Below are 22,737 nucleotides of genomic sequence, written 5' to 3'. Positions count from 1 at the left end.
ATTTAATTTATGACCCTCCCATTGATCTCAGCAATGGGACCCGGTCTGCGATGCTCTTTGAAGAAGCAGAGCCGCGGCTAGGCTACGCATGGGGGCGCATGCTACACCAGACCTAATGGAAGGATGTATCTTTTATTTCTTAAAGAAGCCGTGGCTGGTTTCTGCTCGAGCCGCGGTGCCCGCTTACCTCCGTGGTTCACCTCGACACCCCCACAACCCGAGCACGCTGCTTTTAATCAAAAAAAACTTTTTAATATTCTTTGTTTCGGGCAGTAGCTGCTGTTGGTGTCGTTGGTGGACTCTGTGTGACGCCTGGCTGCGTGAGTAGCAGCTGGACTTGTTGTTATTAGTCTCTGTACCACCGGGATGGCACGCATGGCGTCTTGACTCGCGTCTCTCTCTCTCCTCGCCACGCTGATGAGAAGCTGTCGCACCAGCAGTGTCTTACACACATCCCAGCCTTCCCGTCAGCACTGGAAGGCTTGGTGGGTTATTTCGGGAAATCCCAGGTTGAAAATGTCCTACTCGGGGAAAAAAAGCAGACCTTGATGAAATATCCTTCAGGAGCCTTTTTTATGAGGTCTATGGTTAATAAAGTGAGATTGTTTTGAGTGTTCACTGTTCCTCAGTGATTGAAGAGCAAGGCGTTTTTTGAATAATAAAACAATAATAACAGCCCACGTCGCCTCTACTGGCTGAGGCATGCTCATTGTGTGATTGTTTGGTTGGACATCCAGAGTCGAATTATGTGTTCACGGCTCCCTCTCTTTTTAGTCTCTCTGTTTCTACTGACTTAACACTCACAAAGGGAAATGGCTACAGAAATAATCCCGTAAAGAATGGAAGGTTTAAAAACTGAGTTCCCCTGTCGGAGCCTGGGGTTCAGTGTGGGACTGAGAGCCGCTGGGAGCCGGCCTGCGCTGGGGGGGGCGCCGGGCCACTGATGTCTCTGTCCCCCTGGTTAGAGAATGCTGCGGCTGTAGTATACCCTGCTGGTGCTGCTGATCCACCGTGACTCTGTTGACGTTTTCTGGGCCTCTGCGCCCAAACTCGGACGGCAGCTACAGCCACCTAATTACGGCCGGTCTCCGGAATGTCCGGGTTTCCCCCCCCCACACCCCCCCCCCAACACACACACCCCCCCTTACCACCCCCGCTGTCACTGCTGCTTGGGCCATCTCAATCTGCCGCCCCCCCCCCCCCCCCACCCACTCTCTCACTCTCCCTTTTATTTTTTGTCCTTCCTTCCCTCCATCTCCCTTCATTTTTCGATTTTCTCCAGCTATGTGTTTTTCTCCTCTTTTTCTCATTATCCTTAACCTTGTGCGAGGCGCGCAGGATTCCACGCTGTCAGCGGTACAGGCTGCGGTGCTCCTGCTCAGAGTCACTGCAACATGTCATCCTATTCTGGTAGAGCAGTCTGAGTAGTGTCACGGACCGTACGACCTTCAGAGGGCCGGTTTGGCGGCTGAAAGGGAAAGCCCCTTCGGTGGTCATTAGCGGGGTTTAGCAGAGGACCGGGCTGTGCCCAGGGAAATGCTGTACTTAATGCACACTTACATGCTTTCTTTCATGTGGTGGAAGCTGAAACGTATCATAAGAGTGTTGTGATGAACGATGCAGAACCATATCCTGAAGAGATGGTTGATGGTTTATTTTGGAGTATCAAACTGAATCCGTCTAAATGTGTGCCCCTTCTTTTGTGTCTTTAACATTATGGGATGGCAACGTTCAGCTTTGAAACCACTACTACAAGTTGTGTTTATTTTGGGGCCCTTTGGTGACTAATAGCCCCATTTACCTAATATATCTTGTCTGGGCGTTGTTAATAGATGCTTTGTGCAGAGAGGGCATTGGTCAAAGTACACACACACACACACACACACACACACACACACACACACACACACACACACACACACACACACACACACACACACACACACACACACAGTGTGTGTTTGCCTGGCACTCCCACAGTCCCAGTGTGTGTTTAATCTTTTCCCTGGCGCTGAGAGCATTTCTGGCACCAGGGGGTCCCAGTGCTGGCTCGGGACCGGGCACCGAGGACTGTCACCCTCCAGAGCTGGCGCCTCGGCCCTGCATCCCACTCCGTCTCACACACACACACACACACACACACACAGCCACATGCACACGCACGGACACAGATGCACGCGTGCACACACACACACTTACACATGTCCACACGTGCGCGTGCATAGATGCACACACGCATCCACAACGAAGCGCTCAAACACGCACGCTCGCACGCACGCACGCATTCATGCACGCCCATGCTTACACACAAACACACAAAACTGGCAGCCTTTAACGGCCACCGACCCCCCCCCCCTCCCACCAGGCCTCCGTCCATCCATCAATCGCTCCGCTCCTCCCTCCGCCTCCACACTCAGCAGCCAATCGGCTCCCAGAGCAGAGGAACCCTGCCCAGAGAGAGGGCCTCTGTCTAAAAGATGCTCCATCTTCTCCGTTCAACAAGAGATTCTCCTCGCGCACCCCTTTCCCAGCACTCGGAAAAATCGACTGCTGGATCTCTGCCTGGACTTGAATGAAAAAAGCAACAAAAAAAGAAGAAGAAAAGCGAATTGGCAGAGGACGTGATTAAGGCGGGGTCTGTCCTCATACATGCCCTAACCTTTACAGGCCACTGCTCTGCAAAGGGGGAGGCTGCCGACGCAAGCACCGCGCAGTGAATCAGTGTTTATATGACATGCTTCTCTTGGTAACCAAGTAGGGTTCTTCTCTTCTGCGGAGAGAACAGCTGCCCGGCCCGCGGTAGCTCGGTGTCGCTGTGTCTTCTTAAGGGTTCAGGTGGCCATGGTCGTGCTCTGATTGTTACGGAGCGTCATAAGGTCATCTTCCTGTGGAAGACACGATAGCACAGTAGCCATTCAAATGATTGCACCAGAAGGTCACTAAAGAGATGGACTGGCTCCAACAGTCTTTTTTGGTTATGTCCCATACATGTACTATAAATGTACTGTTACAAAGAAATTGTAATGAAAATGGGAGACCTGAAAGCTCTTAATCAAAACCCATAAGTAGTTAATTAGACAATAAGCCACGAGATGCCTTGGTTTACAGTGATTTTAGTTTGATTTCACAAAATAAACACACGGCAACATAAGGTCTTTCATTGTAAACAAATCATTATTCTTCCGCCAAGCTACATAGTCCCTTAAGACCGCAAAATGGTTGCCAATCAACGCACCTCGGCAAACTTTGAGATTGGTGGCGCATTAATACAGTATTCTTATTGTTATGCGGTCACAGGTGTGTGTTTATATATGTGTTTATTCAACAGCTGAGAGCCAATAAGAATCAGGGACCGAAACCGTTTTATAATCTTTAATCAAAGACTGAATCATTTAGTGATTCATTGTTTTTGTTTTTGTGGTGTGGGCGTTGCGGAGTGGCAACTGTTCAAGTGTGTGCAAGACCTAGGGAGAGCGATCGTTTTTTGGTAACTGTCGCTTTAACATTGGCGGAAACGGTGCTGAGATGCTGCTTCACAGCAGTTCAAACACATACGTTTACCCCGACAGTATAAGACTTGATGCCAACAGTAGGGCCGTGGCTGAATAAGCAAGCTTTGAGATGATGGAACGGAGGTTCCCGTAGCCGACATTATGTGCTTAACGTCCATTTGTTCTACTTCATTTTCCCCCCTCATTTCTTTAATAACACCCTTCCTCTTACAAGATCATGATTACCCCTCTGGTATGTTCTCAGCCTCTTTCTCAGCAAAGTGCTGTTCCGTGTACACAGGTGTGTGTGTGTGTGTGTGTGTGTGGGGGGGGGGTGCTTGCATTAAGGTGTGAGAGAGCGAGGTTGCCGTCCCTCTTCCTGGAGAGCCCTTTGATTTCCCTGTTTCCTCTACCCAGCCACTAGATTGTTGCCGTGCAAAACCAGAAGGATTAAAGCTGTGTCGACAAGACAACATGACATTCTCTATCTCTCTCTCTCTCTCTCTGTCTCTTGCTCTCGCCTTGCTCACTCTCTCCCAGTCCGTCTGTCTCTCGGTCTGTCCCCCACATCTCCCTCCTACACCCAAATTGGCAACATGTTGTTTAAACTTGCCCCGCACCAGAAACACACCAAGCCCGTCACTTTGCTCACCGCAGACTGCTGGTGTGGATTCTCTCCCACCGATGGGGTCAGACAATGGGTTCTGTCTTTTAGGATGCGTTCCAGAATCGCCCAATAAAAGGTGCCGTTGAGAGGGTCCACGGTTGGCTTGCTTTTCAAGGCAGCCCTGATGTGATTAAACTCTTTTTGTGTTTGCGCTTCAGACCGCAGACTCTCTCTGTTACCGTGGTGTGAAGGGCGTCAAATTGTATTTTGTAATATTTGAGTGGGTTTGGCTTCTTGGATCATTTCAAACTGCCCCCTCATTTGAAAGAGAACATTATTCTAGGTGCCCAGAACGCGAAGAATATGTTCGTACCAACAGGTTCGGTCTTTCTAGCAAATAGCCGATCCACGCCTGCTCTATTGTATTCAAAGACTATAATTACACAAGTCACAGAGTGTTTTTGTGGGGAGGGCTCAATTACTTTTCGTACTCCCCCAATCTGGTGAACAACATTGAGATTTTTGCATCCAGTTTATGAAAGCCTCATAGTGATGGATTGGATGCTAGGGATGATGTCATGAGACATCAGTGTACCGACATGCTTGTTAGACACGTACATAACAATCTTTTTCTCTCCTCATTATCTGTGAGTTGACCATCTGGCATCCTGAACATTTGTTTCATTGTGATGTCTCTGCCCCAGTGAGCTTTATACAACTAGGAGATGGGTAGCTTGTTAAAGACGGCGTCGTGTTGAAATTAAATACAAGAGAAAGGATTAACAACCGGAGACAAGTAATCAACGAAGATGGTCAACGACGTTTTCTTAAATAAACAAACCGCTTTAGGGATTTAAATGTTTTTGAAGTTTTGAATGTGTAGCGAAGCATTGTCATTGTGTCTCTCTTCCGGATAAGGCGAGATGGTGAGAATCGTGCACACAGGCGTGAAATTGCTGTTAAGGAACTTGGAAAGCCTTCATGTTCTGTCTGCATTTTGGCACAATTATGCCCTCTGTGTTGTTGCCATAAAAGACGAGGAATTCACTCTGAAAAAAAAAGGATAAATGGCATCAAATGATTTAAAACCATACAAGAGAAAGGCGGATTCAACACCACCGGTTTGGTTTCAGGTGTTCATTTTATTGAAAGGGTTGTTTTAGACGCAGCATTTATGTACACTCCTCTGCGTGTAACGGCTGACGCTCTTCTAAACTACTGACCTTGTTTCTTGTTGTTTCTGTGCGCTCATGCTTAAATGGGTTAAGATGATGAACCCTTTTACACTCAGTCTTATGCTCGCTATGTAAATGAAAGGACTCCCAGGTCCCTTAAGCCACGGTCGAAGCTGTGATAGCTCTAATTGGCACACGTTCACAAAATGGTTAATTTAAATGATGTTTGAATGTTATCCAGTCTCTAGGGGCTTGGATGGTTTTCAAAGCAGCTCTTGGATCCTTACCCCCACCATTATAGCACTGGCCCATGTAACACCTCCTCCCTCCTCCCCCCCCCCCTCCCTCAGACGGCGTCCACACCGTGTCGGCCCGCTGCCTCCTCCAGGTCACCATCATCACGGACGAGATGCTGTCCAACAGCATCACCCTGCGGCTGGCCAACACCTCCCAGGAGCACTTCCTGTCCCTGCTGCTGGCCCAGTTCCTGGAGGGCGTCGCCCGCGTGCTCTCGGCGGCCCGCGAGGACGTGGTGGTCTTCAACATCCAGGACGACACCGACGTCGCCGCGCGCATCCTCAACGTCAGCCTCTCGGTGGCCGTGCCCGGCGGGGACGCCCAGCGCGGGGGCGGTAGCGGTAGCGGCGGCTCGGCGGCGGCGTCGGCGTCGGCGGTGTCCCGGACCCCCCCCGGCGGCGGCGGCGGCGCGGGCGGCGTGGAGTTCTTCGGCTCGGAGGAGCTGCAGGAGCGGCTGTACCTGAACCGCAGCCTGCTGGCGCGCATCTCGGCGCAGGAGGTGCTGCCGTTCGACGACAACATCTGCCTGCGCGAGCCCTGCGAGAACTACATGAAGTGCGTGTCGGTGCTCAAGTTCGACAGCCTGGCGCCCTTCGTGGCGTCGGACACCATCCTCTTCCGGCCCATCCACCCCATCGCCGGCCTGCGCTGCCGCTGCCCCGCCGGCTTCACCGGGGACTACTGCGAGACGGAGATCGACCTGTGCTACTCCAAGCCCTGCGGCGCCCACGGCGTCTGCCGCGGCCGCGAGGGGGGATACACCTGTGCCTGCTCGGACGACTACACAGGTGAGAAAGACCCTTTCTTTTGTATTTTTTTTCAGAAGGATATTTGTATTTTTATGCTTTATTATAGAGTGAGATAGAGAGGAAGCTGTGGAAGATAGAGGGGAGCACTTACAGCCAGAGCCACGGGCAGGATTCGAACCCGGGTCGCTGCGATCAGGACTGAGCCTATAAGGTACCCGCTCGACCCGGTGGCCCCCACCGGGTAGAGCGGTGGTCACAGAAGCCCCCTTTTTTAAGGTGTGGTTCCGGGGGATTTGTATGGACGGGAGTGTACCCCTCACAGTGCTTTGAAGGGGGGGGCGATGCTGTTCTCAGTGCGCCGGACCGAGGCAGTGCGTGACTGCCTGGAAGTTATTTCTGACAGAAGCTTTTCTCTCTCTCTCTCTCTCTCTCTCTCTCTCTCTCTCTCTCTCTCTCTCTCTCTCTCTCTCTCTCTCTCCTATGGAAAAATCCCTGTCATCCACTCCCACTCTCTCTATCCTATATTGAACACGGCTATTAAAAGGCTGTCTGCAATGCTTTCCCGATAGTACAGCAGACAAAGGAATAATGAGCAGCTATTGATTTGCCCAGTAGCCGCCAGTAATGGCAGAGGTAATGTTCCAGTACCTAACTATACTTGGGTACTTCTATAGCTGCTTATTTGAGGTTAGGGTGATGGGGGGGGGGATGTTGGTGATTCAAACCCCATTATTAAATGGGATTTGGAAAAGAACTGCACACTTGTTGGGATAAAATTGTCCTCTCAGCAGTCAGCATAGAGCGATTCAAACATAAAAAGAGCGAACAAGACAAACGAGCTTCAAACTTTACTTTAAACACATTTGAAAAGTACGGATCAAGTTTGCTTGTCTGCCCTTAAATATATGAACAGACTTCATGTATAGTAACACAAACCTTTGTTAAATATTGTACACAAGCTACAACGCCTGGCTCAAGGTGGACTGCATCTCCTACTAGAAAAGGTCCCCATAAGCAGTGGCCACATCCTGCAGAGACCTGATACGTGCTGCAAGCAGGGCAACAGACACTGAACCAGGTCTAGCTCTGCCATCCTTGAGAGGGAAACGGTGATCAGCAACGGCAGGTGATAATCAATTATGGATCGCAGGCAGATGGAGTGCCACTCGGCTGCAAGTCACTCCCGGGTAGAGATAAATACCCTGGGTAACAGTTTCAGCAAACTGCTGTGTTCCTGGAGGAAAATATTCGGAACGGTCCATTTGCCGTGGGATAATGAGGTGCTTTGATGCAATTCATTACAGTCAGTGGTTAACAGTAAGTCGCCGGCAAGCTTGCTTTTCCTTCTCTTTTTTTTTCTGCGGAGCTAGCTGAAGGGGAATGGGGAATGTTATTCAGTCTTTGCTCCAGATATTATGCACAAATTCAAAGGGGTAAAAGGCTGTCTAGTCCCAGTGCTCGTAGTGGTGGTGATGGAGAAGCAGACGGAGAGGATAAGGAGGGTGGGGGAATTATAATATGCTAATGTAGGAGTACCCGGGTATGGCCCGCCCCCCATCCCTGTCGAGAGGTTATGTAGGTCAAAAACCGACTTTATAATTTCGTTTTTTTTTAATCATTATTTTTCTTCATTCGATACTTCCTCTTCAAAGTCCCCATTCCGGTGGGCTGGGTCTCGGAAACGATCAGTCATCAAATGCCATTATCCTATTACTGTTGCCACTCATCAACCACTTCATGTCACTGCACGACGCGAAGATGTTGGAGGCGCATGAGTGCATCCGCCGGTGAACACCTTTCCACACGCAACGCCCCCGCCTTCTGCTTCTTCCTGCAGAACCCCCCCCCCCCCCCCTGGCGCTCCGGGGCTCTAAGGGTACACCACGAGGCGAGTGATCCCGCATTTTCCCCCCCCCATCGGATAATCCAACGAGATAATAACGTTACGCAGAGCCCCTGCAACTCCATCTCCATTTGCGTCGGAAAATCGAAAGTGCAGGGCTTGTTCCCTGAAGGCGTACGGTCGTTATATATCGGTCTGGGTCGTTAGGGCCCTCGCCGACTGCCGTGCCGGTCGCACCTTTTATCTTCCTCTTCCTCTGCTCCTCCCAGGGGGGGGGGAGCTGTGGGGGCTGGAGTAGCCCGGGCGTGAGGATGGAGTGTGTGGGCTCAGTCACTCTGAGGTTGGGTGATACTCGTACACTTATGTACCCGGTGGGCGGTGGACGCAGAGGGGGAGGCTGCAACTGGCTGCTAAGTGCATGAGTGAGTGAGTGTTTCTAAGTGAGGATTCAGTGTTTCATTAGGTGTTAACGTTTTATCCGTCACGGCATGTTATCGTGATTACCTTAAATACGAGGGTCTACGTTTTCTCAAGGTGGTCCACCCCGTCGATGGGTCTTTCATGCTGAATCCGTTCTCCTCGCGCGGACTGATCTGAAATCCTGTCCGTGCTGCATTTGATCCAGCAAGGTCACTAGGACAGGTGTGTGTGTGTGTGTGTGTGTGTGTGTGTGTGTGTGTGTGTGTGTGTGTGTGTGTGTGTGTGTGTGTGTGTGTGTGTGTGTGTGTGTGTGTGTGTGTGTGTGTGTGTGTGTGTACAAGGTTGGGTGGTCTGTTTGACAGATCTACCTCCGTAATCTACGTCTGCTTTGCTGAACAGTGTGTGTTCAGTGGCCTCCCTGCTGTGCTGAAAGCCTCCACGTTTTGGCTTTGTGTGTGTGTGTGTGTGTGTGTCTTTGTGTGTTCATGTTGACTGTTGTGCGCTAGACTGCTCACTGCGTCGCTTGTGCAAAACATGTCGGAGCATGTGTGTATAGGTGTAAAATTGCTCTGCATGAGTTGGAAGGGGTTAGTGTTTTTAAGTGAGGGAGAGAGAGAGAGGAAGGGAGGGAGAGAGTGGCAGAGGGAGGGAGAGAGTGGCAGAGGGAGGGAGAGAGCAGCAGAGGGAGGGAGGGAGAGAGAGAGAGAGAGAGAGAGAGAGAGAGTGTGTGTGTACACTTATGTGTTTTACTGGTGTGAATGTGTGTGATGTGGGCGTTGCCAGATGGATGAAAGAGGCTGAAACAAAACCGAGAACAGCCATCGTCTTCGGTGACTTTCAAAAGGACTGGGTGAATGATAAGCTATGCTTTAGATGGCCTTCTGATGTCGGACACCCACTGAATAAGCAACCCCTAATCTCCAACCCTGCTCTCTGATCTTTCACTCAGCCAATGAGGACGTACCTCTCCTCTTGCATGCGAGCGCTGCACATTGTATTAAGTGTTCTCCGTGGTTCAGAACAATGAGGGCCGCTGGAGCTACTCTTTGTCTATCAACTAAAGAAATATCATCACATCCAATTGTATCACCATCTCCAAATTCGTGGAAAAACTACATTTAAATTGCTCCACACTCACCATTAGTAGTAATACCAGGTGTGTTGTTGGTAGTCATGTTCAAATCCGATGTTACTTGCTGTCGTTGACAACAACAGGCGACTTTAGTCACCTACCAGTCATGGAATTAAAACACCTGGATCTCTTGAGCTCTGGGGGGCAGAACGCCTCAGAGCCTCAGATCTGCTGTGTGTGGGCCACAGGGGGGGAGGGAGGGAGGGAGGGAGGAAGCAGGTCTCTGGTGTCCCGGTGCTGTGTGTTCCTGGGCGGTTCCTCAGGGAAGCTCTCCCCGCTCTGTCTCTCTCTCTCAGGAGCGGAGAGGAGGGCGTGTGTTGAGGCCCCACCTGGCAACCCGGCACGGCGTCTCTCCCTCCCGTGAATCCAGACTCTCCTTGTCTTTTTGTTGTGGGCCCAAGTGACACAGCAGCCTTAGCCACTCAGACAGAGTGTGATGTTAGGGTCGATGGTGAGACCTATCTATTTATAGCGTATACATATCATGCGGCTCAAGTGACCCATCTGCTACACTACGGCCATATATGGACATCATAACATACAATAACAATCCCACTGCAATTATATCTCATTCTTAACCTCAAACTGCTTAAGATAGGCTAGGATAGTACGTTATTGATGCCAGTCGTGAAAATCTGGACTATAAAATAACAATCGTGGAAAGACACGGCGCTGAAAGGCGATTATTCAGTCTCTAAATGTTTGACAAGGGTGTGCGCGGGTTCAAAAGCCCCGCGCGCACGTTTAGCCTAGTGAGCGGACGCGGGCAGAAGGTGGACGGGCTGGACGCAGAGCAGAGGGACGGAAGTGCCGCTTGAATAATTGATCGATGGGAGAGCTGATGGTTGACCTAATAAGCTCCGCCCCTCCCCCCCTCCTTCCCCTCCTGTGTGGCCCCTCACCTAGCAACACAGAGCCCTCCCCTCCGGGGCCACGACCCGCACCTGTGGGAGAGGGAGAGGCAGAGGGAGAGAGGGAGAGAGAGGGAGAGAGAGAGAGAGAGAGAGAGGGGGGGGGTCCGGGAGGAGCTCTTATCAAGGAGACGACAACATACGCATACAGTGTGCCTCTGTGTGTTGAAGGAACCGAGAAAGATGAGCTGTGATTTTTAGAGAGGAAACGCCGGTGCTGACAACATCCAAAAAGATAATAAAAACACGTTATTAAACTTTGGAGTTGGATAGAGTATATGAGAACGGCATTTTCATTAAATATAATTTTTTATGTATATATATTATTAAAAATAATTAGTTTAATATAGCTGTAGAACTATGGTGGTATGATATGATGGATGCAGTGAAATGACTCCTCAAGTAACGTGTGTGTGTGTGTGTGTGTGTGTGTGTGTGTGTGTAATTCAATTCCTCCCAGACAGCTTCCCGGAACAAAGGTAGCTCGTTAAGCCAGTAAAAAAGGGAACAAGCCCTTCTATGCCAATGAGGGTGTTGCTGTCCTGTTGGTAGTAACGTTTGAATGTACCAAAGCATCAACAACAACAAAAAACAACCATGCATCACCAGGGTTTACCATCTCTGACACTGGAGTTCTCTATTGCCGCTTTTCCACTGCATGGTACCAGCTCGACACGACTCGACTCGACTCGACTCAGCTCGCCTTTTTTGCGTTTCCACCGCGATCTAGTACCTCAAGTGGCTGCTTTTTCTAGTACCGCCTCGCTCTAGGTTCCAAGCGGCTGAGCCGATGCTAAAAGGTGACGTCGGCAGACGGCCGGCCACTGATTGGCCAGAGAGTGTGACGAAGTCACGAGAGCGACATGGCAACCATGCTGGTAACAGCCATAGCAGCGCCGCAGCCAACATATTCCACTTCTTCAACATGCCAGCTAATAATACGAACACGAATACCATCGCATCGATGTTCTCCATTGTTGTTATGTTGGTTCTGTCCATGTGTAGGTTACGTAGGTGTTGTTTGCGTCGCGTACAAAAATACGTCACAGCCCTTTCGCGCAGACGACCCCGCCCACGTCCCGGAGGTACTATTTGCGGTGGAAAAGCACCCGCGCTGCTACCGTGTCGAGTCGTGTCGTGTCGAGTCGAGCTACATGTGCGGTGGAAAAGCGGCATATGATGATGAATAAATCATTTAACCCATTTTAGATTTGTTAGCGTAGCGTCGTTATTCTTTCTCTCTTTTTTTGTTTGGGATGGCCCAAATATTCATAGACATGTAAAGTATGTTTAATGCATGCAAGCGTAGGCATGTTGAACTCTGCTTGGCAGTGCGTTGGCATCGGGACGCAACCAACCAAACAAAGGAGAAAAACATCCTCTGCAATTACCATTCACTCAGGTGATTAATAGTCATGGGCTCACAGCAGGCCACAGAGCGCTACATTAGGGCCCTACGTCCTCCTGGCTCTTTGTCTCGCGGCTGGGAGTGAGCAGCCGAGCTAGTCGCGCACACAGCAGGGAGATGTGCTGTGTTTGCTGACTACCGGCTCCGTGGCTCCGACACACATTCCAGCGCGGCGACGGCAGCGGCCGCGACTTCTGCTGTTACAACTGCTAGACTTACAGTGTCCCAGTGACACACACAGTGTCCCAGTGACACACACAGTGTCCCAGTGATACACACACAGTGTCCCAGTGACACACACAGTGTCCCAGTGATACACACACAGTGTCCCAGTGACACACACAGTGTCCCAGTGACACACACACAGTGTCCCAGTGACACACACAGTGTCCCAGTGACACACACAGTGTCTCTGTCTGTCTGGATGACTGTACCACGTCGACTGCCTCTGCGACTGTCACTGCGTCTACTGAACCTCCATCACTACGACTGTACTACTACAGTCGTCCCCCTTAATTTCTAGTACCACGACCACCACTGCTACTACTACACGACTTAGAGTACATCTACTGCACCTCTATCACTACCACTCTACTACTACCAGTCCCCTTCACAACCACCACTACTACTACTCCTGCCACTATGGTATATGGCTGCTTTGGCTCTCGTCGCTCACTCTTATACACGATGTTATGCTCTTCACACTCTACTACACTCTCATGTGATTGTATCCTCGCCGGATGAGCTCATTTGACCCAAAGCTCTCTTCATTCCTGGGTTTCCTGTTGAAAATGCTGAATTATTTTGTTTATAGATTCATAAACAGTGCGTTATAAAGCCAGTGGCGCTTCCTGAAGAGGAGGAAGTGTGTTGGGGCTGAGTTGTTGTAGGTCATCCTTACTGTGTACATTTTGGAGAAAGAAAGCCTGTGTTATTTGTCCCATACATGATATTAATCCTCATCTCTCTCCCTGTCTCCATCTCTCTCCACCCTCTCCATCAATCTCTCTCTCTCTCTCTCTCTCTCTCTCTCTCTCTCTCTCTCTCTCTCTCTCTCTCTCTCTCTCTCTCTCTCTCTCTCTCTCTCTCTCTCTCTCTCTCTCTCTCTCTCTCTCTCTCTCTCTCTCTCTTCCCCCCCCCCATCCCCAGGGGAGAGGTGTGAGCTGTCCTCCCGGCTGGGCCGCTGTGCCCCCGGTGTGTGTAAGAACGGGGGCTCGTGCGTCAACCTGCTGGTGGGGGGCTTCAAGTGCGAGTGCCCCCCCGGCGGCTACGAGAAGCCCTACTGCCAGATGAGCACCCGCAACTTCCCACCGCAGTCCTTCCTCACCTTCAGAGGCCTCCGCCAGCGCTTCCACTTCACCCTGTCCCTCTCGTAAGTACACCTCCCATTCCTCCTCCCCCCGTTGGTCGATTACCCGCCTTGATGTACAGCCCAGACCTCTCATTGGTCGGTCGGTTTACAGCTCAGACCTACCATTGGTCGGTTGCTCCTCTCGATGTACACCTCAGACCTCCCATTGGTCGGTTACTGCTCTTGATGTACTGCGGGACAAGTCAATTGGTTCATTACTCCCCTGATGTACATCTCAGTCGATGTGTTGTTTACTCCATTGAGTGATTAAGTGGATTGATCAATTATCTAGCAGCCGAATGACAGAAGATTAACATGTAGTTAGCTAATGGCTTGACAGCTTAAAATATGCCGGTCGCTGGTTTGTTTTTCTGGAGTAAAATATCTAGAAAGATTTGGGCTTCTTGTTAGCCAACACAAACCACCAAATCGCTCTGGGATGAGCATTGTTTTTGAGTCAATAAAATGTTATTGATGATGTCAAATGCTCCTCGCAGAGCTACCATTCAGATGTTAAGGGATCTGGTGGCCATTAGCTAAATACAAGATCGGTTCATTTTCCGTCATTCGGCTGCTTGATAATTGATCAATCTACAGTGAACCACTGAATCCTCAAAGGAACCGACAGTGAGTTGCTGCTGCCTGCTGTGCCCCTGCATACCTGCAGGCCGACCGAACCAACGTGCATCTCCCACCTGGTTCACTCACTGCCCTCCCACCGGAGTGTCCTCCTCTCCCTCCACCTCCTCCATGAATCACCCTCTCGCTGTTCACCCTCTCACGCACATGGCTCATCCCGTACACCTACTCACCAGCTTTTACCAGCAATACCCCCCCCCCACCTCACATTTATGTAATGGTAATGGTGTTTCATAACAATAATGGCCACCCCTTAAGGGCCATATTTGGTTAGTGGGGCTTTTAATGGTGTTAACGGTCTCTCGTGGCATAATCATCGTGAACACCGGCTGATAATATATTCACATCCATTGACTCTAAGTGCCACAAAGGAAGAAGAAGTGTGAATGATAGCACTAAGCACCATAGGACCAGCTGTTTGAGTCGGGTTGGTTTTATGTGTTCAGAACCGTGTTGCCGTGTTACAAGGAGGACATGAATCCCCAAGCGAAGAGGAACGCCTTCATCTTATTCCAGCAGATGTCTCCGGTCACTCTGAGCGGTCTGTCAGTCCTTCTGAACGTTCCGTTGTCATCGGGCCGACAGGGCTTGGATATAGCGTCGGTGTTTTTTTTTTTTTCTTTCTTCTGCGCTCGTTTTTCTCCTGCAGTGCCCCAAGAAGGACAAAGTGTGACTCGAATGGAGGTTTTTCCCCAGCACAAACGTGTATAGTTTTTGACAGGGTAGGGACACTTGGGTCTATACGCCCCCTCGTGATGTGCTGGTTCTTGGCTCCGTAGAGGAGGAAGAGGAGGAGGAGGGTAGTGGTGTTTAGATAAAGCAGGTGAACGCTGAACACATGCACAACACAGCAGGGAGTCGTTCACACGATGAAACTTAAGCAGAGAGATCACACGCACAAGCACAAACGCACACACGCACACACACACACACACACACACACACACACACACACACACACACACACACACACACACACACACACACACACACACACACACACACACACACACACACACACACACACACACACACACATCCCCTCTCGAAAAACATCGGGCAGCGTGTAGCGCACCACTCTTTGTCGTCCTCGTCACCTTAGCTGCGCTGGGCTGGGACTGACACCCAGAGTGGGTAGTGGCGGTGGGGGTGGTGGGGGTGGTGGCGGTGGGGGTGGGGGCGGGAATCAATACGGCGTCTCGGGTGGCAGCCGTCAACGTTTTGTTTTACTTATGATGGAGTGAACTGTGCAGACCGGTTCTCTAAGAGGCAGATGATGGCCTGGCTCTCTTTGGAGGAGGAGGGGGAGGTGGGGGAGGTGGGGGAGGTGGGGGGAGGAGGGGGGAGGTAGGGAGGAGGGGGAGGTGAGGGGAGGTAGGGAGGAGAGGGCAGGTGGGGATGTGGTTAGGGGCGGGGTCAGATGGAGTTACCTGAGACTCCATTGATATGGTTTCTGACATAACCAGCGTTTTATTGAGCGGCACTTCTGACACGGATGGATATGATTCTTAACACTTAAGACAAGGGAAATGACAAGAAAATCGAGTTAATAACGAGTCGTATATATTTATATTACTTCATTTCCCCACTATATGTATAGTTGCCCTCTGAAGCTGATCTTTCAATTCTTCACTCAATATGAACATGCAGACATATTATTACAATCTTGTGGAAATCATTTGATCTCTATAATCCCAAACCCTCACCCTAACGACGCATTTGGTTTATTTTGTGCGTGTTCACCGATCGGGGAAGGAGTACGGTGTCTACGTGTTGACCCAGAAAGGCCCTCCCTTATCCCCCCCCCCCTCCCTCCATCTACCACAGCCGTTTGTGTGAGGTTGTAAATGGGTCAGGTTCATTGCATCTCTCCAGAGGGTTGGCCCTTTCCCGGTTCCCGTTGTCTGTGCGCTCCGTGAGTCATGCCGGGGAACATATAGCGTGCCGGGACACTGGGCCAGACTGGTTTGTTATTTTTGCTGATGGCTGCCTAATGTGACGTGGGCTGATTCCAATGGAGTCAGTGTTTAGTTCCGGCTGATTACTCTCATAGTGCCACGAGGCTCAGGGGGGCAGAGGGAGGAAGCTTTCTCTCTTATATTGATACCTTCCAGAGTGACTTACTAAAGCAAGCCTCGCGGGAGGGGGGCTTGCTTTAAATGTCTTATCTTTGATTCCTTGGGGTTTATGATGGCCCTTGGTATCTTCGATCTGAGCTGGGGTTATCATGGCGTCCTCCCCCCCCCCCCCCCCACCCCCACTGTCTGGGGTCATGGCGTTCTGGTCTGGGTTTCACTTCGAGGTCATCTTTCCTTGTAAGCAGGTCAGAACAACTTTGGCCCCTGGCTAGCAATATGACACAAACGACATGGCACGCAACATGCACACTCCCCCACACACTCCCCAGTCCCCCGTCCCCCATCAGGAGTAAACGCCTGCGTTGTTGCACTCTCTGTGTCCAACTGAAGCTACTTCTTCGTTGTTCATCGTTGCTTTAACGTTCCACGACATTAGCATTTACACAGCAGGGGAGCAATCAGGAAGTATTTCATTGCCATTGTGGTTTGGTGCTTGTTGATTCTAATAGCTTCCAAGGCATTGATATGGTGACAATCATGGATAATGACTGAGTGGCATTGATGGATTACTTTGCTGCAGGTTCTAGAAAGCCTGAAAGGGCTGCAGGGTAGCAATCCAGACAAGATTGACACACAAGGCATTTTGTTACAGTCCTCAATACTTGAATAGAGACAGATACCCTATTTTGCCTCAGATAATATCATATATTTACCACATAATATCATAAATATTGAAATATGGCTATAGGTGATACTTTTGGCTGAAATAATGGTGATGTATTTATTATGGAAGTTATGATAAACGTGGATCTGGTGCCAACGGGTATAATCGCCTATGCTAATACGTGTATAAATTTGAAAACCAGGAAAACAGCTGTATGTTATTTCCTCTTTGAGAAGTCCTAGTATTCAGCTCTAGAGAAGACATATTTCTCTAGGTGGAGGTGTGATGTGGCCCCACACACTGTGATGCTTTTTGTAGTTTATCTTCCCATGATGTGGTGTCTCTTCGAAACACTGGTGCCTTGACATTGCCCTACTTTTCACTCTCTCCTCCACACCCCTCACCCACTCTCTCTCTCCCCCCCCCCCACTCTCTCTTTCCTTCTCTCTCTCTATCTCTCCCCACGTCTCTCTCTCCCTCTACTTATTATTCCCCACCCATCACTATACATATCCTTTCTGATCCCTCATCTCTATTTGTGTCAGGGAGTCTCTGGTCGGACATGTCTTCTCTGATAAATAACGCGGGTGGGGTTGCGGTGTTGCGGTGTCTCTCGCTGTCTCGGCCCGGGCGCTCCCTTTGTCCTCCATCATCTGTCCGGTGATCTGTGTAACATCCCCACATTGTTGAATATTACCCTGGTATTCCTCTGCGGTCAATCCAATGACACACTCCATTACTGTACCATAATGGGTGCTCTACATGAGTTGGGATGGTGACGCCACATTGCAGTGTTCTGACTACTGTAGTTATTGCATCTAAATGAGAAACTGGGTGAGGACGCATTTAGTCAGATATTGTATTGATATCAAATTATTGAAAGTTTTATTATATTTTATTCAAAACATTTCTACTGGCTCAATGATTCCCGAAAGTGTTAAAAAAAATCGACCCAGGGTATTCTGCTGGAATAGCGGAGTGGCTTTAAGGTTTTGACTGAAGGATCAGAGGCTAAATAGTTGAAGGCTCAGTCTCCCTTTTTGGGGGGTAATCCTTTCAAGCTAAAAGCTATTGAAACCAGTGCTTTGTGATTAGCGTTCTGAATCAACAGACTTAAGCAACAGCAGCAGTTGCAACACGCCGTCCTCCTTCAGCTAAAACAAGCCAACGTTGTTCCTAGTCTACCGCGGCGAACACATGCCTTGCCTTTTTCCCTGAAATGAGTTGAGTGTACAGAATCCAGCGATTGATTCCTGGCCTTTCTTGAATCACCGCGTGTGTATGCTAATCCTGTTGTGCCATCACCTCATTACCTAATGTCTTCATGGCCGTGTGGCTGATTAAAGGGATCCGCTCTCGTCTGCCTCTCCAGGTTCGCCACCAGAGAGCCTAATGGATTGCTGCTGTACAACGGCCGCTTCAACGAGAAGCATGACTTCATCGCCATGGAAATCATCAATGAGCAGATCCAGCTGACCTTCTCTGCAGGTAAAACAAAGACGTGATTATGAGGCAGCCCAATCGATGGCGTTCCTCTGTGGGTTTCTTCCTCACTGGATCCATATAGTTTGACGGACAGCAGGCTGTGATCTTTGACCTTCTTGTTATCCGGCCTTAGGGGAGACCAAGACTACAGTATCACCGTATGTCCTGGGAGGAGTCAGCGACGGCCAGTGGCATTCGGTCCAAATCCACTACTACAACAAGGTACGAGGTTACCAAAATAAGAGCGCAAGAACGCAATTAAAAGCGCGCAGTGAATGAAAATGTGCCCTGGTTAATTGATGGGCGTTAATCCCCCTTCTGCCAGTTGTATTCCCTGTTTAAAGTGTACTTTAAACAGTTTGTTCCAACACCCTGGTTACTATCCAGAAACAAACCGACGTTTTTTATGTGATGATAGTTTGTCTTTCTCGTGACATAGGATACTTCTTCAATGTAAAACAGTCGTCCGTGTTTATTTGGGCTTTATGTAAATGGCGGGCGGCCTAGCACCTTAACGAGTTACAGCATCGAGGGTATTGGCAGAGCACCACGTAACCGACCAATCACGTGGGAACCTTGTGTAATGATGAACACCAAGGCGACCCAGATCTCTCTCCGCTTGTCCTGACTGCAGATGTAAATCTAACTGGGAACACTGGCTAACAACTGGGTGGCTTTAACTAAAATACTTCCTTCTCCATGCTGACACAAGGGGTTTGTCTATTTTATCGGACAAGAAGCATTGAATGAATGTACACGCCATTTAGCTCGCTAAATACAACAATAGGAGCGATGTTGGAGAAGGACAAATACGAGAAATCCTTTGACCTTGCTTTGTTTGACATTGCAAAAGAGTGTAGAGACACACACACACACACACACACACACACACACACACACACACACACACACACACACACACACACACACACACACACACACACACACACACACACACACACACACACACACACACACACACACGAGGGACCAGATAAATTTGCCATGTGTACAATTCCCTTGGCTGAGGAACCATTCTGCCTCACCTGCACTATTCAACACTCCCTCCATACAACCCCCTGCTACCGGCAATCAGTCAGGCATCGTGGCTGGCTGTTGCTAAAGCGCCCCTGGGTGAAAACGGGAGCGGGCTCCTCCTGACGCTGTCAGGGTGCGAGATGACGACAGCGCAGAAGCAATGGCAGCCAGGCAACACTGCCCAGAAGGAAAACTCGGTCACACGCGTGATCGATGGCAGAGCAGGGTCCTAGGTGGGAGGTGTAGCGTCTCACCTTGTTTGGCTCCCCCTCCAGCCCCCACACACACACACACACACACACCCCCGGTCCGGTGACTGCTCTTATCGGTGGCATTTGTAGGTACGTAATAATGCAGGGAAGCTGACATTAATAACACGGAGGTGTGGAGTTATTTATCGCCGTTGTTTCAGCAGCGCTGCACAAACGGCCATGAATCAGCCTGACGCGCCTCGTTGGAGGGCGGCCAGGGGGGGGCGGCAGCCAGTCGCTCAATTATGGCCTTTACTCAATGTGTTATTTGTAGCGTATTTGAAATACGGTTAATGGTGGTGCAATTCATAGAAGCGGCACGCATGACTACATTACTATCGGTTTTGTACTAGAAGGCCGGCTTCTTCAAAATGCCCCTTAATCAGCCATTTTTTTCTCTCTGAGACAAGATGGGTCTCTCTCTCTCTCTCTCTCTCTCTCTCTCTCTCTCTCTCTCTCTCTCTCTCTCTCTCTCTCTCTCTCTCTCTCTCTCTCTCTCTCTCTCTCTCTCTCTCTCTCTCTCTCTCTCCCTCTCCCCCTCTCCCCCTCCCCTCCCCCCTCCACTGCTCTATGTAGTTTCCCACTGCTCTCTCCCAGAGACACGCACAGGATGTTACATTTTACCCCATTGAGGAAGTCACTTTGCATCATAAAGATGTTGCCGGGCAACCCCCCCCCGGTGTGTATATTCTATTCAGAGTGGATGATAACGCGGCCATGTCAGATTCCAGCCAGCAGAAGCCTGTCCCGCGGCGGGCCCTTTCGGACCCGGAGCCGTCCAGCGCCCTCCAAGAGGGACATTATAGCGACGTTCATCACAGTGATAGAAGACCCCGAGTCTCAATGATCCCGGATCATTTGTGCTGAGCCTCGCTTGTCATTGGTGTTCGGACCTGCCTTTCTTTATGTTTTATAACGGTGTTGCATCGCTGTAAACGGTTATGGTTAAGGATACAACACGGACGCATTCATCTCCCTGCACTGTGTGCGTAATATATACATTTCAACCAACACCCCTCACTATTTTTCAATCATACTTTTTCGGTAAATACTTTGACGTTGGGTACGCTCTCGTGAGTACAATGGCCCTACCTGGAGTACCGCATAGTCAAGTTCTGTGAATGAGCTAATCCTCCAGTCCTGGGCCCCTGTGAAGGGGCCGGGGGGGCCGAGGGGGGGCCCCACTGGGCTGCAGCTCCTGTGAGGCACTGAGGTAGAGAGAGGACTCCTCCCCTCTGAGGTATCCCACGGTGGCCCTTTCTGGCCTGCCCCTGTCTTTATGGGGGCGGGGGCGGGGCGGGGGGGTGGGGGGGGGGTCTGAGGCATGTTAGATTGAAATCTGCCTTTCAGGGCAGTGGGGCGACTGTGGAGAATGGCAATGACCGGGGCCCTTTGTGGCACATCTCTGCCTCCTTTGGGGACCGCGGGCAGTGAATGATGCGGCCCGGGGACTGTGGCCCCTCTCTCTCTCTCTCTCTCTCTCTCTCTCTCTCTCTGTTGTTTGGGCGAGCGAGCATAGGAGAGAGCAGAGAAGGAGTGAGGGCCCAACATATATAAAAAAAAAAAAAGCAGAAGTATTGACTCAATGGCGTTAGATCGGGGGGGTTGGGGGACGTTGCATCGCGCGTCGTGGCGGGTCTCGCCGGTTGCCATGGCACCACGGTCGATGTCGGGGGGGGCCCATATTTGCGTTGCCGCCCGTCACCCAGCGCCCCCTTATCCCGGACAGGCTGACGGGCAGAACTCATATTCCCAGAATCCCCTGTTGAGGCCGCGCTGCTGAGAACGGTATTTAGTCTAGCGCCTGAATAAATATGTGCCTTCCAATCAGCGCTGACAGGGCCGGGCTTTGTCCCCGCAGACAGATCGCCTGACGGACATTAGCAGACACTCATTATAGCAGCGTCAACCGCCGTGACTGATGGAGGATGTATCTCTGCGATGGCTGTGGGGGGGGGGGGGGGGGGCCCTGGGAGCCAACAGTAGAGGTCAGTGAAAGGGCCAGAGGATCTGAGTCTGCGCCCTGCCCTTTTGGGAGCAGGGACCGTGGAAAAGAGCGTGTCCGCGGACTTTCACAGACTTTCATGCACCACCATTCCAACAGGAACCTTTTCACACAGCGGGGCCTGCAAGCTTCATCACCCGAGCAAATTGGCAGCAAATTTGTTGACACCTTTTTGCAACAACACGAGGGAACAAACAATAGAGCACAACGGCATCCTATCTGGCTGCTAAAAGACTCCCCAACGACAATGTGCAACCGTGCAGGCGGGGTTATCACAGCCATGCGGTAAAACAAAGAAACAAGATCCTTCTGAGGGACGGTGCAATCAGCCACGGGGATGATTTTCTTTATTTGAACACAAAAAAATAACTAAATTAGACGGAACAACAACAACAGCAGGATGTGCGTTCTCCGAGCGGTGAGCTCAGGATGCGTGGCGTCTCTGAGCCCGGGCTGCATGGTGGTCCGAGAAGCCGCCCCCCCCTCCCCCCCCAACCCCCCACCCCCCAGGCAGTGTCCCGGGACGGCCCAGACCCGGTGAGGCCTGACGGTCTACTCCGGTGTCAGCGGACCGTGACTCTCTACTTATAGGGTTAATGTGATCCCTGCGTGACCTCGGCCGAACCAGTCTGCCTCAAAAGGGGTCGTGACCTCTTATTGACGTGATCATTATTCCGAACCCCTCCCTACGTCCCCTCCCCCCCCCCCATCTAACAAGCCCCTCCTTCTTTTGTTGCTACCGCCATTGATTTCCCAGACAATGAAAGTTATCTGCTGTTCGGCAAGACCACTGTCCTGCAAGAGGACGAGCTCCCCCTCTCCCATGGTTGTCCCTCTTTCCCTCTCTCCCTCTCTCTCCCTGTGCTTCTCCATGTGCTTCGCTCTCGCTGTGCCCTTTCTCCCTATGGCTCTCTCTCCCTCTATGGTTCTCCCTCTCACCATTTTTCTCTCATCTGTCTCTCGCCGTCTCTGTCGTTATCTTCTCTCTCGGTTGTGTGCACTTTCTCCCTTTCCCACTCTTTATCTGTCTCTATCTCTCACTCTCTCTTTGTCTCTCTATCTCTCTCTCCGCCTGTGTGTGGGTGTGTGTGTGTGCGTGTGCGTGTGTGTGTTTGATTGGTTGTGTGTCAGCCCCTTGTTGTGCGGTCAAGCAGTTGTGGTTTTCAGTTTTTTTTAGAGGCGTCAGTGAATGG

The 22,737-nt window shown here is 50.6% G+C and overlaps 1 protein-coding gene across 1 annotated transcript in view; it reads left to right on the top strand.

Moving 5' to 3' along the window:
- Positions 1 to 22,737, top strand: part of celsr2 (cadherin, EGF LAG seven-pass G-type receptor 2) — a 60,358-nt gene that overhangs the window by 13,904 nt on the left and 23,717 nt on the right. The window contains exons 2-5 of the mRNA XM_056606246.1: positions 5,624 to 6,358; positions 13,183 to 13,405; positions 18,138 to 18,253; positions 18,384 to 18,472. Of these exons, the coding sequence (XP_056462221.1) occupies positions 5,624 to 6,358; positions 13,183 to 13,405; positions 18,138 to 18,253; positions 18,384 to 18,472 (1,163 nt within the window). The remainder of the gene's footprint in view (positions 1 to 5,623; positions 6,359 to 13,182; positions 13,406 to 18,137; positions 18,254 to 18,383; positions 18,473 to 22,737) is intronic.

This window comes from Gadus chalcogrammus, chromosome 13 (genome assembly GCF_026213295.1).
Source record: "Gadus chalcogrammus isolate NIFS_2021 chromosome 13, NIFS_Gcha_1.0, whole genome shotgun sequence".
In the NCBI taxonomy this organism is placed as follows: Eukaryota; Metazoa; Chordata; class Actinopteri; order Gadiformes; family Gadidae; genus Gadus; species Gadus chalcogrammus.
The sequence above is the reverse complement of the archived record's forward strand: the minus strand, read 5'-3'. Positions and strand labels throughout refer to the sequence as shown.